At 37.9% G+C, this 18,116-nt stretch overlaps 1 protein-coding gene across 3 annotated transcripts in view; it reads left to right on the forward strand.

Annotated features, from left to right (window-relative positions):
* Positions 1-5,272: 5,272 nt before the first annotated feature.
* The window catches only part of LOC150078379 (alanine aminotransferase 2-like), a 107,204-nt gene continuing 94,360 nt past the window's right edge, over positions 5,273-18,116 (forward strand). For all 3 annotated transcript variants that reach the window (XM_090385398.1, XM_090385397.1, XM_090385399.1), the window contains exon 1: positions 5,273-5,415. In XM_090385398.1, coding sequence (XP_090241524.1) covers positions 5,299-5,415 — 117 coding nt within the window. In that variant the 5' untranslated portion in view covers positions 5,273-5,298. The remainder of the gene's footprint in view (positions 5,416-18,116) is intronic.

Below are 18,116 nucleotides of genomic sequence, written 5' to 3' on the forward strand. Positions count from 1 at the left end.
TCACCGTGAAATTTCTAAGAGAGCCAACTTAAGTGCTCTTGGCCCTTACTATGGTGCATCTGCCTCTGTCTTAATGGGGATTTGTCACGGTTATTTACTTTTACTGACTCGTCAAAGAATTTCCATACAAACAAACTACAACTAAACAGGGAGTGACTGGAAGGTATTTTTGAATTCCAGAGCTTCTTAACCCATGTTGTTTTTATCAGAAAACCACTATTCGTATTACAGTTAAATTCTCATAATATTTAACAATTTTTATTAATTAATGTAAGGACGGGTCCTTACATAGCATTCCTCTTCCCCTAAAAAAATTTATATTCCATATGTAAATTTTTTTCTTTCTTTTCTTTCCTCAGACGGATATGCCTTTATCCCAGATCCACTTAATTGACAGCCAATCTCCTCTAATTGCCTTTCTATACTTTCTAATTACACTCATATACCAGACATTACTTAAACTTATATTAAGCTTCATTACTTACTCCCATCCCATATTTTCGTCGAATACTGCTCCTAGATACATTTGCTGCATCCTGTTTATTTCCTTCAGTTTGTATGCCTTCTCCTCACTGGAAGCTTCAGTTCTGTAACTTCCCAATCCTTCGATTCCTTTAATTTCTGTTGCTCCATTTAATTTGCGATCCTTCTCATCACAGCCATTTTCTCCCCCCTCGTTTGTTCGTGAAACTATACCCAATCTTTGTTTCACTTCCGTTTGTTGCTGAATTTCTCTAGCATCATTGCTTAAAGAGAGCCTTTCCATCATCCACTCCATCTTTCTTTCGATGCTATTTAAATGTTTAGCTAACCCTTCGATTTCGCTTCCCCATTCCCTCGATTCCTTTCCTATTTCAGACTGCTTTCTGTCGGTCATTGCGTTTATTTCCCTTATAGTTATGACATCCATATCGCTTAACTCTTCCTTATCCTTAATTAGCTTTAACTTATTAATAAATTTTTCCACTCTTTCACCTGATTCCCCCTTGAATGGTTTCAAATACTTGCTGTATTTGATTTGTCCTGACCCCTTTGCTACCCCGCTTACCATTCTCACCTCTGGTTTTTCTTGGCCTTCATGTTCGTCACTGTGGCCCCCAAAATTTTCGCAGTCCTCGCCGCGTTTCCTACCCTTTCTTGGCATTTTTATTTTATATCTATTAATCTCTAGCTATCAACTTTAACTAATCAATATGTCTGCCGAATAATCTTTCTACAATTCTTTAACTATATTAGATAATCTAATTCAATTTACCATTAACTCAATTAGTGAAATTTCAACACCCAATAATTATAAAACTTATTAATTTTTTACCTATCTATCCTTGAAGTTTCCCTGTCCGGTCTCACTAATTAATTCAATTGTACATAAATAATAATTTCCAGTTCAACGCTAAATCAATACTTGTCTCTAAAATCCACCGTTATTTACCTGTTCCATCTAAAATTCATTCAACAATAATCAACTCAGTAATACATATATAATTCTAACTTACGCTTTCTGGCTCGCCAGCTAAATTTTACAGTTTCAGCAACTGATTACATATATATATACATGTATGTATATTTTCCTGTCGTTCTGAACTCAGCCTTCCATTGTGCAGAATTATCCTGGCTTTCGCTCGCCAATTGTGGGGGTCGTTTTAATGATGAAACAATCTATCTCTATTTATCCCTGGCTGGGTCGCCAATTGTGGGGGTGGGGTTTCTATCTTATATATATTTTTATATTACCTTTTATTTTGTTATTATTTGTTATTTATATTCCCCACTTTGCATCTGACTTGTTTGATCTCAGAAGATTACCTGACTCGTAGGGGACCTTAATTATTTTAAGTATTTCTCCACAGGATTGGCTGAGTTTCGGAATGACAGACTCCAACACATGAATGTAAAATAAAACAATGTTTATTAACATATCATACAGAAACTAATAATAGTGACTTGTTATTTCATTAACCTTTATATGTGTAAATATCTTGTTCAAACTCAAATGTTTCATCATCCGATATCCTATTCTAATACACATTATTATTCATTATGCTATGGTGTCTCTTCATGTTCTTTACAGGGACTTCAATAGGTCGTGGTATTCACTTTACATAGATTCTTCCAACTCTTCTTCTGAACAGTCTGTATAACAAACCAACAACTACCAGCCAATGAACTGGCTCACAAAACCCTTCAGAGTTCGTGTCTCAATTTGTACGAAAATTTCATTTATTCAATTAGACACCCTTACTGCAATCAGGTTAACAGGAAATATTAATCAATTCAATTTAACATTACCCTTCAGGACCGTTAATCCTCTATACCTTTATATATATATCACTTTTAATTAGCCCCTACTCAAATCAGAAATACTCTCCACAAATCAACTCATAAATAATTCAAAATTCCAACCTTTAACTTCATATATAATATAAAAAAAACTTTCCCAACCCTAAACAATTCTCAATTATCTATTATAACCTCTCCTTCCAGCAAGCATTATTATGAGGAGCTTCACTTCAAATTATAGGCTACGTCCGTCTTAAATACATTACACTTTTATACATATATTCATTGCTTAAATCTCCCTCCTTAACTATATATACTTATTTCTCCTAAAGTCCTCTCCTTAATAAATTAGGTACACCTATTTCGGTAAACTCTCTAGCACTTACGTGTTTGGCCTGGAACTTTCCTCTCTGCTCGGCTTCCTTTCATATCGGTCATTCAGGTACTGGAATGCGGGGGCGCTCATTTGGGGATCTCGGTGATTTATGGTGTCTCCCTACCGGATACTGCGTGGCTGGAATCAATCAGGGTCGTATATTCTTTACCGGTCAGCATTTCTTCTTCCGTGGATAGAGGAGTTGTCTAGTAGGTCAATGGTTCGACCACTCATTAGACTGGCTTTGCCTATATAATTTTCAGGATGTGATTCTTCCTTGCTACGGCTTCCATGCTTACAGGTGAACATTCCTACGGGCTGTCGGGATACGCAGAATTTCTATCATTGCTTCCATCTACCTCAGGGCTGCAGCTATCACCCAAATTAGACTACTGCTCTGCTTTGTATCGTTCTCCAACTCATTCAAATCATTCTCCAGACCGCTTCGAGAACTTCTTCCGACTCCTCCGAAAACTTCTTCCGAATGCCACGAAAGCTTCTCACTGAATGCCACGAAAACTTCTTCCTAATCTCCCTCTCAAAATTCCCTCCACTTTCTTCCTGGCCAATAGGAGATCTGCGCATCCCTTTTCCTGTGCTCTCATTTGTCTCCTCTCATCTTCCGTGGGCGGGTCTTCTTCCCAACTTCCGTGGCCTAGAATATACGAGAACCATCTAGAACGAGAGGCGGAAGTTCAGGTTAACTGAGAAACGTCACAGCTCTTCCCGTGACCTCACGCGCGCACACCTGGTGACGTCGCCCACCTCTAATGGCGTTTCACCGTGAAATTTCTAAGAGAGCCAACTTAAGTGCTCTTGGCCCTTACTATGGTGCATCTGCCTCTGTCTTAATGGGGATTTGTCACGGTTATTTACTTTTACTGACTCGTCAAAGAATTTCCATACAAACAAACTACAACTAAACAGGGAGTGACTGGAAGGTATTTTTGAATTCCAGAGCTTCTTAACCCATGTTGTTTTTATCAGAAAACCACTATTCGTATTACAGTTAAATTCTCATAATATTTAACAATTTTTATTAATTAATGTAAGGACGGGTCCTTACAGAACTCTGCTTAGAATACAATAAAGATTATTCATTTATTTAAACCTTTTCCACTTTGCAAATATTAGTTTATTATTTCACATGATTTTGTATTACTTTGATAGAAGAATAACTGAACAGTAATTAATAAAGAAAAAAGCGCTTTACTGTAAAATTATTAATAGTGCAGTAGAAAATTTAAGCTGCATAAATGTTAGGTGATGTATGCAGTACGTTACATTTCAGGCTCATTCAATTTTTTTTTATTTGTTAAATTAATTGAATTTTATTTTTCATTAATAGAAGTGAAAAATAACTAATAATCTTATCAATTAATTACTAATTTATTAACTAATAATACCAATAACAATGCCAGTAACTGATAACCAATACTAAATAAAAGTAATTATTTTAACTTTCACTGCCTCATACCTCACAACATAATATTTGCTCAACTTAATACTATACTGTAAAATAAATGCTGCTTCCAAATAAACTACGAATAGACACAATTTGGCCTTAGTAGCCCGTGTGTCGTTAAACCCCAATAACAACAACAATAAATACGCAAATAGCAACTTTTTTTGTATTGTTCACCTGAAAATTAACTGTGTTCACTACCGATATGCACGTTTTGTGGACTAAAAAACTTGAATAACTCATGAAGAAAAAGCCTACCCCCTCTGTCTGAGATCAGCCAACTTCAGTCGCGCCGGAGATTCAAAGCGAAATCCGACAAACGAATGACAAGTGGCGAAACCGATAGAGGGTTACTGAGATCGCGAAAGTTGTGCTAGTGAGCTGGTGTAATTACAAAAATAACCATTTCTTTCACTCTCTTTTTTCTCAAGTTTCTTGATTTTTTAAAATACAGTACTTTAGCCATATCATTTTCAAGAAGTTAAATGGAGGTTCTCTCAGTATACCAGCCTTTTTATTTTTTTCTCTCTTTCATACAATATTGCAACAACCTCGATATTAAAATATCTCTAAAAATTGTGCATCCATCCATTTATTTGACTAAATAAACTTTAATTTAATATCAGCCGTAACACCTTTGCTTGCTTGCTTGCTTACATTTGAAGCACGAATAAAAGTCAAAACGAACACAGTTACACGAAAGGTGACAAACCGAGATTAGCTTCTCTCTGCGCTGTATATATGCCAGGGTGGCTGGCACACAGAATTTTTCTTGGTAAGAAACTTAACTGCCCATCAGAATTTGAGAGTCACTGTTATTTAAAGCATCTTTTCTTTCATACTTCCAATTCAGTTCTGGTGCTGGTCAGACTCTTCAAAAGTCTAATAACCCTCGAAGATGCCTTTTATTTATACTGTATATTAATTTGACGTCACTACTCTCTCACCCTTACAGCAGCGTCAGTCTAAATTTGCAAGGTAACCTTCGTTATTTTTAGACAGTGATCAACTCACTGCGGCAAAGTTGTACTTTCATCTCAAAGGAACGTTGTTCATTCAGTTTTTCTCTATAAGAGACACGCGTTGTCTTTCCCTATCACATAAGGTGTCACCGATTAAGGTCGCTGACTGCGACATTTTTGATGCGTATATTCCCGATAGTTCTTGCTAATCACTAATGGCTACATCGGCTGTAACAGCTGATAACGTTAACCAGAATTTGAAGAACATGGAATTCCCGTGGCCTAGTCCTGTGGTCTCCAGGGGTAACGATTTGGAATTGGAAATAAGAATGGTGGGTGAATGTTGCCAGTTTTGATGGGTATATGTGTGTGTAAAACACAACCAGTGTGCGTAATAGATATTATATTATAATTGATATCCTATACCTGTATAACTTAATATGTTAAATGCACACATTAATAAGAGCAAGATGAAAACCGAATTGCCAGCTTGTAGTTTTTAACCGGTCTGCTTTTTTTTTTTTTTTTTCGTCTTAATTTTTGTGATCAGTTTCGTCTGTTAAACCATATCCATTAAAAATTCGGATTTCGTTATGATTTACTATTATTAAGATCCATAATCAAACTCTCAATCTGCATCCTTGGAGCGGAACAATTTATAATGCTATCAATCATTTAATAATGGGCTCGCTATATAATCAACGAAGGATTCCTCGAGTGAGACTACTCGCTCATCACAGAAAAATAATTGTTTTAACAAAACAAACCATCTTTTTTTTTTTTTTTTCCTTGTTAGAGCATCAGCTTCTATGGCCATAATGCACCTCCCAAAGTTTTTGCATTTTACTGTGATCCAAGCCCGAGGCGGGATTCGAACCCGCGACCTTCGGGTTGCTAGGCAGTCACTTTACCCACCTGACTAACCCGGTCGGCAAAGCAAAGCAAACCATCTAACGATAGGCTTACGCAGAATTCGACCAAGTCTGTGTGAGTATACCCCAGTCGAACGCTCTAAATATTCACAATGAGTTGTCTTAATAGTGCACTACTTCAAATAAATACACTAGCACTATCTTATTTCAGTAGAGAAATTTTGTGTACAAGGCTAGTCTTACAGTTTTGGGGGAGGGGACCTGGATGCGAGAATCAGTGCTAGGAGAAAGGAACAGCAAGGACGATCGCTTGCTTAGATTAATGGGAGCCATCATTTTGTTGGGACTTGGGGTTCTTTTAAGTCTGTGGCCTGGGCCACAGACTTAAAAGAACTTTAACGTCAAACTATAACCGTTGTGCAACGGTTATAGTTTGACCTTCAAACGGTAATAGTTGCATTCATTCCAATCCATTTCCTAATGTAAGGGTACAAACCATCCTTTTTATTAGAGAAGATAAATGGAAATGCGTTATTCTGTAAGGGGATAGATCTTTTATAAGATGCGCTTAGGTTGCTTGACCCGTAGTCATTAAGCAACCTAAGAAAAGACTTTTCGGGACCTTCCAATGTCGATGATCCCGAAAGGTCTTTCTACCCACGTACCGGTTTCACAAAGAAAAAGAAAGAAATTCACTTGAAACATAACGGAGATTACGAACTCATAAGTGAACATGAACCTACTGGAACTGGAAAATATCATCGGAAAGTGCGTTTAAGTATTTTTCAAAAATGAAAACGGAATTTTTTGAACAGTATAAAAACAATTTTACAATGGCATTAGCATTGGCATTAGTAGAGGCATATGATGCAAGAAAGCAAGCTTATGCATGTGCAAATATTATGCAAATATGTGAATATCTGTTTACTATTCCCAGCCACATTGGAAATGCCAACGAAAGAATGTTTTCTTTTAATGGAAATACAGAGTTCGATGAAAAGAATCACCGTGCCATCGACACCGTCAATGTACAGAGTTGTTTTGTTAATTTTGATTACAATTTTTGGAAATGTTGGATTACATAACGAAGACACATCTGGTGAGTATGGGCTTGGCACACCCAGGGTCATGAGCTGGATATCATCATTCTTCTCTTTCTTGGTGATTCCTTTCTACTTCTCTCTCTCTCTCTCTCTCTCTCAGGGTAACTCGGGAAGGATTTTTTTTTTTTTTTTTTTTTTTTTGGCTGATGTAGCATAAGCCTCAGGCTTCCTTGCACCATATGGCAAAACTATAATAATAATACATTAATAAAAAAGACAATAGGGAATGTCATATCCAGAAGAAAGAGTCGATGTGTTTCTTTTATATTTCTTTAACAAATATAACTAGATATTTATTTTTAATTATTTGTTAAAAAACATCTTTCACCTGATTTTGCTTGTTTGAAAGAAAATATTTATTTTATGCTGATCATTTTGCTACAAGTCAATATATTGAAATCGAAATAAATATTTTGTTTAATAAATGTGTGTCTATCAAAAAATCTGGCAACCATAGGTGGACTCATTTCATCTTTTCTATTATTCTTAGAGAAGCACGTTTATTAGAAGTATGTAGTATGCATTCAGTTTTTGTTTTGTTTAAAACTTTTGATTTTGTAAATTTATCACATTTTTAAAATATTTCTGGGTAAAAATGCAGTTAAGCGGGCATTAAGACCTAAAAGGGAAACTACGTGATTTACTTGCGTGGTGGATCATTGCGAGTAGCAGTGGTTGACATGCCTGGCAAGGGCGTTCTGTGGTATGTGGCGCCCGAGTGCCAATTTAAATCTGGCGCCCCCTTTAAAATTTTCTTCATATATGTATGTAAGTTACAGGTTTTCAGGCGCCCCTTGAATTGACGCCCGAGTGCAGTGCACCCCTTTCACCCTCGGGTGGTCGCCAGCCCCTGATGCCTGGGGTGTTAATCCCCCACTTGCCGCTGTTTTAAAATCTGGATCTCGTTTTCCGATTTTAAAACAGCGGATAGGAGCGGGGGATACACACCTTAACTAAGCTAAGCATCTCCCCTCCTCGGCAACACAAACTGCAAGTCACGTGGTTTCACGTTTAGTCGTCAAGACCGCCGCTTAACTGCATTTTGATCTATTTCTGTTTATGTGTAATTCCTTTTTAGCAATATATATATATATATATACAAAGTTTAAATTTGGAATAAGTCAATAATGAAAATTATAAAAATGAAGTATTATTACATCGATGTCATAACCACTCTTTTGGCGCCTCCGTAGCCAGGTGGGAAGAAGCAGCAGTGTGTAACGCACGCTTCTTGATTAGACCGGGGTTCGATCCCGTCACCACCAAATACGGGGATGCGGAAAGATCAGGGAATGATCACCGCATATTCCCGGAGCAATATGGCCTTAGTTGCTAATGCTCCTAAAAACCAAATAACAAACAAACCACTCTTTTACATAGTTCCTTTAATATAAAATTTTAAAATAATAATTAAGAGAAAAGTAATATAAATATAGTATTTATATTTATACTTATAAATATACTATATTTATTTCATATACATCGTAATACATGAGTTTTTGGCTCCATTATTTGGGTGCCACTTGTCTTCGCGTAGTGGGCGTGGTCGCAGAACGGAGTGATTGTACAGTCGAGTTCTGTGATTTGGTGATTATTGTGAAGGAGTTTTCTTAATGATTTTGTGTCGTCGAGGAGGGGGGGATTGTTTAGCGTAGGTAGGGTGTTTATTCCCTCCCCATCCCGCTGTTTTAAAATCGGAAAACGAGTTCCCAATTTAAAAACGGTGGGAGGGAAACACCCTAGGCATATCAACCTAAGAGGACAGTTGGCGGGGAACGCAGTGTGGCACCTGTCAATAAAAAATCAACCCTTTTTTCCTGTCCGTTTGTTGAAATATGGACTAGTACCCAAGATCTGGAGTTTTACCGAGTTTTTTTATGGTATATATATTTTTTTTCAAGACTGGTTGTTTGTGTTTTGGATCTGGAATCCCTAGTTGTATATGGCGGTTGATGCTGTAATGACCCTGGTCTCTCATCGCAACACCTTTCCAAGGAGTTTCTTCAATACAGAGCTCTCAGATTACGAACATCCGTAAATCGCATATTCGTAATCTGGAAGCTCATTATACCGAAGAAACATGTACGAATTATTAAGAACTTTCCCATGACTTCATAATGTTTTCAGCTTTTATATAATGTACAGGGTTGTTAAAATTAAAGTATCCCTATGTAGCGAGTTCTAAGGCTCATACTGAAGAGAAATTTGGACAAAAGGTACAATAAAGAATGCGCTCGCCATTTATTGGGAAACAAAAATAGTTACAAAATTTGTCACTATGTGGCACTGTAGTAATACAAATCACTTGAACAGCGCTACAATTGTTCAATGTGCCCTCCATTTTGATCAACAACAGTTTCCATTCGAAGAACAGCATTTTCTACAGCAGAACATTACATGTCAACTGGAATAGCCAGCACATGATGTCTAATGCTGTCCTTCAGACCTGCCAGAGTTTGACATCCTTCCCAATACAGCTGGTTCTTCAAAAAACTCCACAACCAGAAGTCGCATGGGATGAGGTCCGGTAATCGGAGTGGCCAAGATGTCTGGAAACAATGGCTGGTGACCCATTCGTCTGTAAAGTGTTGCCTTAGCAATCTTTGGACATAACGGTGAATGTGGGGTGGCACACCATCTTGCATGAATATGGGTATCCTGAAGGCACCCACGTTGTTGCAGCTCTGGTATTGCGAAATTTACCAATATTTCATAATATCGCTGTCCATTGATGGAACAGGTGGGGGATTCAGTCAATGTTACCTTTTCAAAAAAATATGGCCCAATCATGAATGTGGCTGTAAATCCACACCACACTGTCACTTTTGGAGAATGCAACGTGACCTCTTGGATAACTCGAGGGTTTTCTATTGCCAAAATGCGACAGTTGTGCGTATTCACTTGTCCATTTAAGCAGAAGTGGACTTCATCACTCCAAAGGATGTTCTATGGCCAAGTGATATCCACTGTCATTCATGCCAGAAACTAAAGTGAGTAGGCGAAACGAATATCTGCATCACCATTCTTTAGCTGCTGTATCATGTGCGTCTTGTAAGGATAGCACAGCAACACCTGACTCATTACTAGCATTACAGTGGAATACGGCATGTCCACTTCAAGGGAAACAGCTGGCACACTTGCACTACCACGTGGCAATTGACTTGATAAATCCACGGCAGCCATAGCCAAATCTTCAACATGAGAGGAGTCCACTCGACCTCTACCTGGTTGAACACCAATATGTACTGTCGCTTCAAATTTTGCAATCATTTTGCGGACAGCATAAACAGTTATAGGTCCACTTATGCGCTTCTGACACCAGAATTCTCTAATAGCTGCAGCTGTTCTGATAGTAAAGTTTCACTAATAGTGCCTTTTCCTGCAACATTGTTGGTATTGCTGCTGTAGTGCAGGCAGACATCTACTGTATGATTTTGAAGAGACTGCTTTGCTTTTATACAGTACAGTAGAGCTGAGTGGTGGCACTGTGACAATAACTTATGATTATGCATAATCATAACTAAGATAGTTACGCACCATACAGTGACACAGCGCCATACAGTGACAAATTTTGTAACTAATTTTTCCAATAAATGGCAAGCACATTCTTTATTGTACCTGTTGTCCAAATTTATTTTCAGTACGAGCTTTTGAACTCGCTCCAGAGCCCTCTACATAGGAATACTTTAATTTTAACAACCCTGTACTGTCTCATATTTACTATATATACCGTACATGTACTGTGCATGCAGTAATATATAGCACACTATTTTTTTAATGTGTACAAGTATTTTTGATGAAATGTACAATGAAGTACGCATGATGAAAATGCAGATTACCGAGAGTACCTCCTGTTTGATTAAGTAATTTCTGATTAGAATAATTTATTCCATTGCCTGTAGAATTAATTTATTGCTGTTCTTTCCAAAACCACTTAACGTTTCCAGTTATAAATAAGCAGCTATTTATAATTTTATTGCAGCTGTATATTAAGATGCAAAGACTCTCCATTAAAGCTAATTATGCTGCAACTTGACTTGCTTCTGCAAGGGAGCTGTGACTATCGAATTGTAACCATGAGCTAGAAAAGTGTTTACTTCTGCAATTGCTTATTATTAAATTATTCAGAAATAACAGCTATCTATTCACAACTCCAAAGTCGTTAAGCTAAACTGAAGACCTAAAGTTATTCTTATATACTCAAATACTTTATTAACTCAGAAGTATGACCACTTAAATGTGATATGCCTCTATTATGACTTGTTGTTTTTTATAAAACCCCAAACATCAAAGGCATTAGAACTGAGAGTACTTGCACATCATGGTCTGCATAATGTTTTGTTTGGAACCTCGTCACCAGTGTTGAATCCAGAGCGTTTACAAAGGTAGGGGAGAGAATGTAAACTTCGGGATTACATGTAGTATATTTTTTATTATTATTTAATATTTACAACATATGTATACGTTACAAACAAATCTATATATTTATGCATAATATTAGCATTAGTAATGGCACGTGATGCAAGAAAGCAAGCTTGTATAGCATTAGCCAAAAAAAATCTTCTCATTTTACCCTTCCATCGCTCCATATGTTTGTCTAGTTCTGCCTTGAATCTATTTAAGCTATCAACTTCTACAACAACAGATGGAAGTTTGTTGCAGCAATCAACCACACACTAGCTAAAGGCAAACTTCTGCACATTTATCCTACAACTGCCTTTCCCCGATTTGAATATATGTCCTCTCAGGCGATTATTCTGAGCAAGAGGAAGAATCCCATCAGCATTGAGCATGCTCAAACCATTCAAGACTTTATGTACCTCAATCACCTCGCAGGTGCCTAGTCTCCAGACACTGTAATTTGAAAAACTTAAGCCTTTCTTTGTAAGAGCAACCCTTTGTTCTGTTCACTAATCTTGTTGCCCTTCTCTGTACTCATTCCAGCAGCTCTATATCCTTCTTAAAATGAGGTCTCCAGACCTGTATACAGTACTCAAGGTGTGGCCTGACCATTGCTTTATACAAGGGGATAATCACCTCCTTATCCCTGCTAGAAAAATCCTGTATATCATTGAGAAGACACCATGAGCTATGCAGACCATCTGCTCTGCTCAGAAAACTTCATATCTGCCTGCACGATTACCCCAGGTCCTTTTCATTCTCTACCACTGTCAGTGTAGTACCATTCATTCATTCTTGTATACTCAAATACTTCATTCTTATTAATCAAAGAAGAAAACTACTACTATGAGTTTACCAAGTTTGCACCAGCCCTCTTCACAATATGGAGCACTTTATTGCCAATGCAGAATAGGAACACTCCAAACATCTGATCCTAACACAACTGGCCAACCAGTCTTAACCTGGATAGGATACTGGCCCACAGACCATCTGATTCACCAGTGGCGACTTACACAGAGCTCTCTTGCCGCGTCTTATTTATCCTTTTTCCTGGGTTCCCCTTTCACCTGATGGCGCTTATTGGTCCATTGATAACTTGGAGGATGGGTTCGCCTACATCCTCCATATTTTTAGCTATATCCTCCTTTCTTGCGTACACTCTGTGCTTTCCTGACTCTACTTTTTTTTTTTTTTTTTGTCTCCATCCAGGAAGCTCTGGCGATCCTGGTGGAGACAAGCCAGAGAATAATGGACAGTCTGGTGTGTGCCGGTAACGTGGAGTCCCAGCAGGGGCCCTGCGGCCAAATGCCAGGACACACAACAGAACCCAACATAATAGGACGTCTTCAACACACAACACTTTTCTGGCATTTACAGTGTTCTGTACTTCTTCACAGCGTACATATGGCGCAGATGTGGGAAACCACAGGTGGTGCCTGACCCTAATCCTATGCACACTGTGCACATGTTAGTGTAGTACCACACAATTGATACGTTACTCTGAGGTTACTGCTTCCCATATGCAGTACTTTACATTTGTCAATGTTAAACTTCAGTTGCCACCTCTCAGCCATCTGCTCAACTTTTCTGGATCCTGTTGCAGCAGCGTACTGTCATTAGTGTCATTAACAACCCTGCTGACCTTTTTATCATCTGTAAACTTGAACATTAAGCCTGATATACCATCATCAATATCATTAATAAATACAGAAAACAACAATGGACCCAACACTGAATCCTGGGGGAATCCACTAATCTACTAATAACATTAGTCAACGAAGAGCAGTGTCCATTGATTACCACTCTCTATCTTCTCCAACTATATACATAAATATAAATTTAAAATATGCATAAATATAAATATACAAATTATGCATATTCATGAATGTTATAATAAGAGAATATGAGAAAACAAAATAGGTAACAAACAGAAATACTGTATTTATTATTTAACATCTGAATATTAATAGGTAGTTCACAAAAACTACATTACTGACAGTAATCACTGTTTAATATGAAAATCACCTATTAAAATTTGCAAAAAAAAAATTATACAAATTATAATCAAACATGAATTACTGTATTGTAACAATCTTATTCTTCTTTGCATATATATGTATCAATCACTTCATTTATTAATTTTTCCAATAAATTCATTATAGAGCCCTCTAAGCTTATTTTCTTGCAATGTTATAGTACAGATGCATATATAATAAAAAGGTTATAAAATGTATTGTTTATAGGCTGCGAACAATCCATCTTGTTTGCAGTATACAAAGAAAGAATTAGCCACAAGTAGACTCTTGCTGTGAGAACTATAAAGCAAAACTGCCAACAATTGAATTAGTGGCTGCAGTAGACTCCCCTGAAAGCTGCGGAACACTTTATAGCATTAGCATTAGCATTAGTAGAGGCATTTGATGCAAGAAAGCAAGCTTATGCAGCATCAGCCAAAAAAAAAAAAAAAAAAAAAAAAAAAAAGTAACATAAATAAATAAAAATAACCACTTCCACTTCACCCCTCTGTTCGTTCGAAATACCTGTCCAGCTGAGCCTTAAACTTATTTAGGCTATCAACTTCCACAACAAGGGATGGAAGTCTGTTCCACCCACCAACCACCCGCTGGCTAAAGGCAAATTTCCGCACATCTATCCTACATCTGTCTTTCCTCAATTTGAATTTATGCCCTCTCAGGTGATTTTTCTGAGCTAGAGGAAGAATCCCATCAGCATTGAGCATGCTCAAACCATTCAAGGCTTTGTACACCTCTATCAGATCACCCCGCTGGTGCCTAGTTTCCAGACACTGTAATTTGCAAAACTTAAGCCTTTCTTCGTAAGAGAACCCCTTTGTCCCATTCACCAATCTAGTTGCCCTTCTCTGTACTCGTTCCAGCAGCTCTACATCCTTCCTGAAATGAGGCCTCCAGGCCTGTATACAGTACTCTAGGTGTGGCCTGACCATTGCCTTATACAAGGGAATAATCACCTCCTTATCCCTGCTAGAAAAATTCCTATATATCATTGACAATACACCATGAGCTACTCTTGCAGCTCGTCTGCACTGCTCAGAGAACTTCATATCTGCCTGCACCACCACCCCCAGGTCCCTTTCATTCTCTACCACTGTCAGTGTAGTACCACAGAGTTGATACGTTGCTCTGGGGTTGCTGTTTCCCATATGTAGTACTTTACATTTGTCAATGTTAAACTTCATTTGCCACCTCGAAGCCCATCTGCTCAACCTTTCCAAATCCTGTTGCAGCAGCATAGTGTCAGTAGTGTCCTTGACAACCCTGCCAACCTTCGTATCATCTGCAAACTTGGACATTAAGCCTGATATACCATCATCAATATCATTTATAAATACAGAAAACAATAAAGGCCCCAATACTGAACCCTGAGGGACTCCACTAATAACATTAGTCCACGATGAGCAGTGTCCATTGATTACCACTCTCTGTCTTCTCCCCCTCAACCACCCCTTTATCCATAGCAGCAACTTGCCTCCAATGCCACACTGCTCCAATTTGTGCAGCAGTCTTCCATGTGCAACAGTATCAAAAGCCTTTCTAAGATCCAAGTATATAATATCAAAGTTATTCCCTGCATCCAGTTCTTTTGTGACTGCATCATAGTATCCAATCAAATTGGTCAGGCAAGACTTCCCCTTAACAAAACCATGCTGTGTCCTAGCTATAACTGAAGTCTTGTCTAGATGATCCTGCAGTGCTTCTTTCACCAGTGCCTCCATTAATTTTCCGGGAACAGAAGTTAAACTCACAGGTCTATAATTACTTGTGTCAGCCTTTGATCCCCCTTTGTGAATTGGGGTCACATTTGCACATCTCCAGTCAATGGGTACCTCCCCTGAGTCCAAGGAAGCTCTCATAATTATGGCTAAGGGTTTGCTTACCTCCTTTGCTGCCTCCTTTAATATAACTGGATAGATCCCATCCACCCCAGGTGCCTTTCTTGTGTTTATCTTCAACAATTTCTCCTCCACTTTGCTCTCAGTTATTACAAGATTCTCTAGCTTACTGCTAGAGTTGAATACACCTCTGGCATTCCCCTCGCTGAATAACTCCTCATGTGTGAATGTCGATGCAAAATATTCATTTAGTTTGTTAGCTACCCGAGCAGGGTCATCAACAGTTGACCCATCGATCTCAAGTGGACCAATCTGATTCATCCCCTTCCTTCTAGAGTTTACATAAGTAAAGAACTCTTTGCTGTTTTTCTTCGCATCCCTTGCCAAGGATCTCTCGTAATCTGCCTTCGCCTGCCTAACCTCCTTTGTAACTTGGTTACAGATCAACTTGTATCTATCATAGGCGTCCGTGTCACGTGTTAATTTGTATGTATCCCATGCATTTTTCTTCTCTGCCATATGCCTCATTAGTTCATCTGACAACCATTTAGGCCTAAACCTTGAACAATATTTCTTAGTTGGTATGTAAAGCCTAGTAGCTTCCACGATAAGTTCTTTGAATGCTTCCCATTTTGAATTTGCTGTTGGCAATATCATCAGTTGATCCCACTGTATAGAATTTAAATACTGTCTCAGTCCATTGTAGTCGCCTTTACGAAAGCAATACCCCTTCCCTTTACCCCTAATGGTAGTTACCTCTTTGAGTAACTCCCACTTCAGCACACTGTGGCCGACCGGGCTAGCCGAGTGGGTAAAGTACCTGCCCGGCAACCCAAAGGTCGCGGGTTCGATTCCCGCCTCGGGCTTGGATCAAAGTACTACAAAAACCTTGGGAGGTGCAATATGGCCACAGAAGCCGATGCGCCAACAACTACCAAATCAAAACAAAAAAAAACAAACAAAAAAAAAAAAAGCACACTGTGATTACAATATTATTACAATAGAAATTACAATTACAATTACAATATTACAATATTATAATTACAATAGCATCTGTCAGGAACCAACTCAGGCGAACCTCTTCACGGCCTGCCATCTTGTTTGTGATATACAAACAAAGAATTAGTCGCAAATAGGCCACTTGTGTGAAAGACTATCAAGAGATGGTTTGTATGAAAATAAAGGAAACCATAAAACATAAATGCAGACACTTGAAATAGTGGCTTTTAGTTACAATTTTTGCAATCAGAAATATTGCCCATTTAATTATTTTGAAAATTTGTCTTTTTGCATTTTAGTGTTTTTTTTTCGCCGTGTATCACCTAACAAGTACCACACTTAGTTGATGTGATTTTTCGTGTTGTGTTTGACACAAATTTATTAAATTCATGTTTTATAAAATAAAAATTACTATTTTTCACTGGGGGGGATGAATTTTATTCCACTAGTGGTGAACTCGCCCTTGTCACCCCCCCCCCTGTATTCAACACTGCTCGTCACCCTGACAGTTGTGTGTTAGAGATACAGTAGTAAGTAACACTTCACCTATGGAGAAGCCAATTGTCTTCTCCATAGGTGAAGCGTTACTTATTCCATGCAGTGCAATACCATGGCAACTCATAGTGAAGGTCGGTGGATTTTTGGCTGCTGTAAAGGGATAAGTATTTAGATAGTTTTACCGTATTCTTTGTTAATTAACATGCTACATTGTGTTTTACAAAGATATTAAATAGGTTTAGTAGCATTCATTAGCTTCTTATTTTGAATTTAACTAGTGATTTTTGGAAGTTATGACTCCTGGTGTTCGTGCCAATATTGTTGAACAAATAGTGCAACGTATATATATCTCGAACTGATAGTGTAAGGTATAATGTAAAACTAGATAATGTAATATGAAGCAGTGTATTAGGAATCTGTTAGCTTAGTATAGTATTATCAATTAATATCAAAAATATTTATTAATCTTATTAAATTCCATTGTTAATTAAACTGTATTTAAACAGAAATCATGACCCAGACTAGAGCTGTGAAGCAAAGATCACAGACTAGCGAGGGTGCTATGACTCAGGGGAGAAAAGAAGGGGGCGATTCTCCAATGCATCACAGTCTCAAAAAATATGTGAAATGATTGTGTATAGTGTGTTTAGGGTCTAATGGCACCAGGGGTTTCCCCCATCTCTGCGTAATATACATTGTGGTGTGATACAGAACACTGTAGAGGCCAGAGGTTTAAAAGTGTATGGCTATTATGGTGTGTAATGTTTTGTACCATTGCTCATCTGGTCTTTTAGCCGTTGGGTCTCAAATGAGACCCACCATTGCTGAACTTTCTAAAACAGGATATGATCTGTTTCAGCATCAGAGACCAATCCATTCCTTCACAAGGGGGTATTGCTAATGTAAAGACAACTCAGTATAAAATGATAAGCAAATATGAAGCATATTCTTTTTTATTTATTTATTTTTACACTTCTTTTTGCCTGAGAACAGGATCTCACTGACTCTCTCTATGAGCCAATATGATTTCATCCTTCTGTAGTATAGATAATTTTAGAGGTGGGTCTAGGTTATTCACTAGTTATTCTGCAATGCATTCATGCGACAATTACACCCCTTCTCATTAACAGATTATCTAAGAAATGCACCCCCTACATGAGTAATAAATTTATATACCATGAATTATTTGGATGACAGGTATACAGAATCATAGAGAATGGGGCAGCTAGTGAATGACCTTCATCTGCATCTGGAATTTCTTTTCATTATAGCAATTGGCTGAATATGAG

This window comes from Mastigoproctus giganteus, chromosome 11, assembly GCF_048544385.1.
Source record: "Mastigoproctus giganteus isolate SK-2022 chromosome 11, ASM4854438v1, whole genome shotgun sequence".
NCBI classification, from domain to species: domain Eukaryota; kingdom Metazoa; phylum Arthropoda; class Arachnida; order Uropygi; family Thelyphonidae; genus Mastigoproctus; species Mastigoproctus giganteus.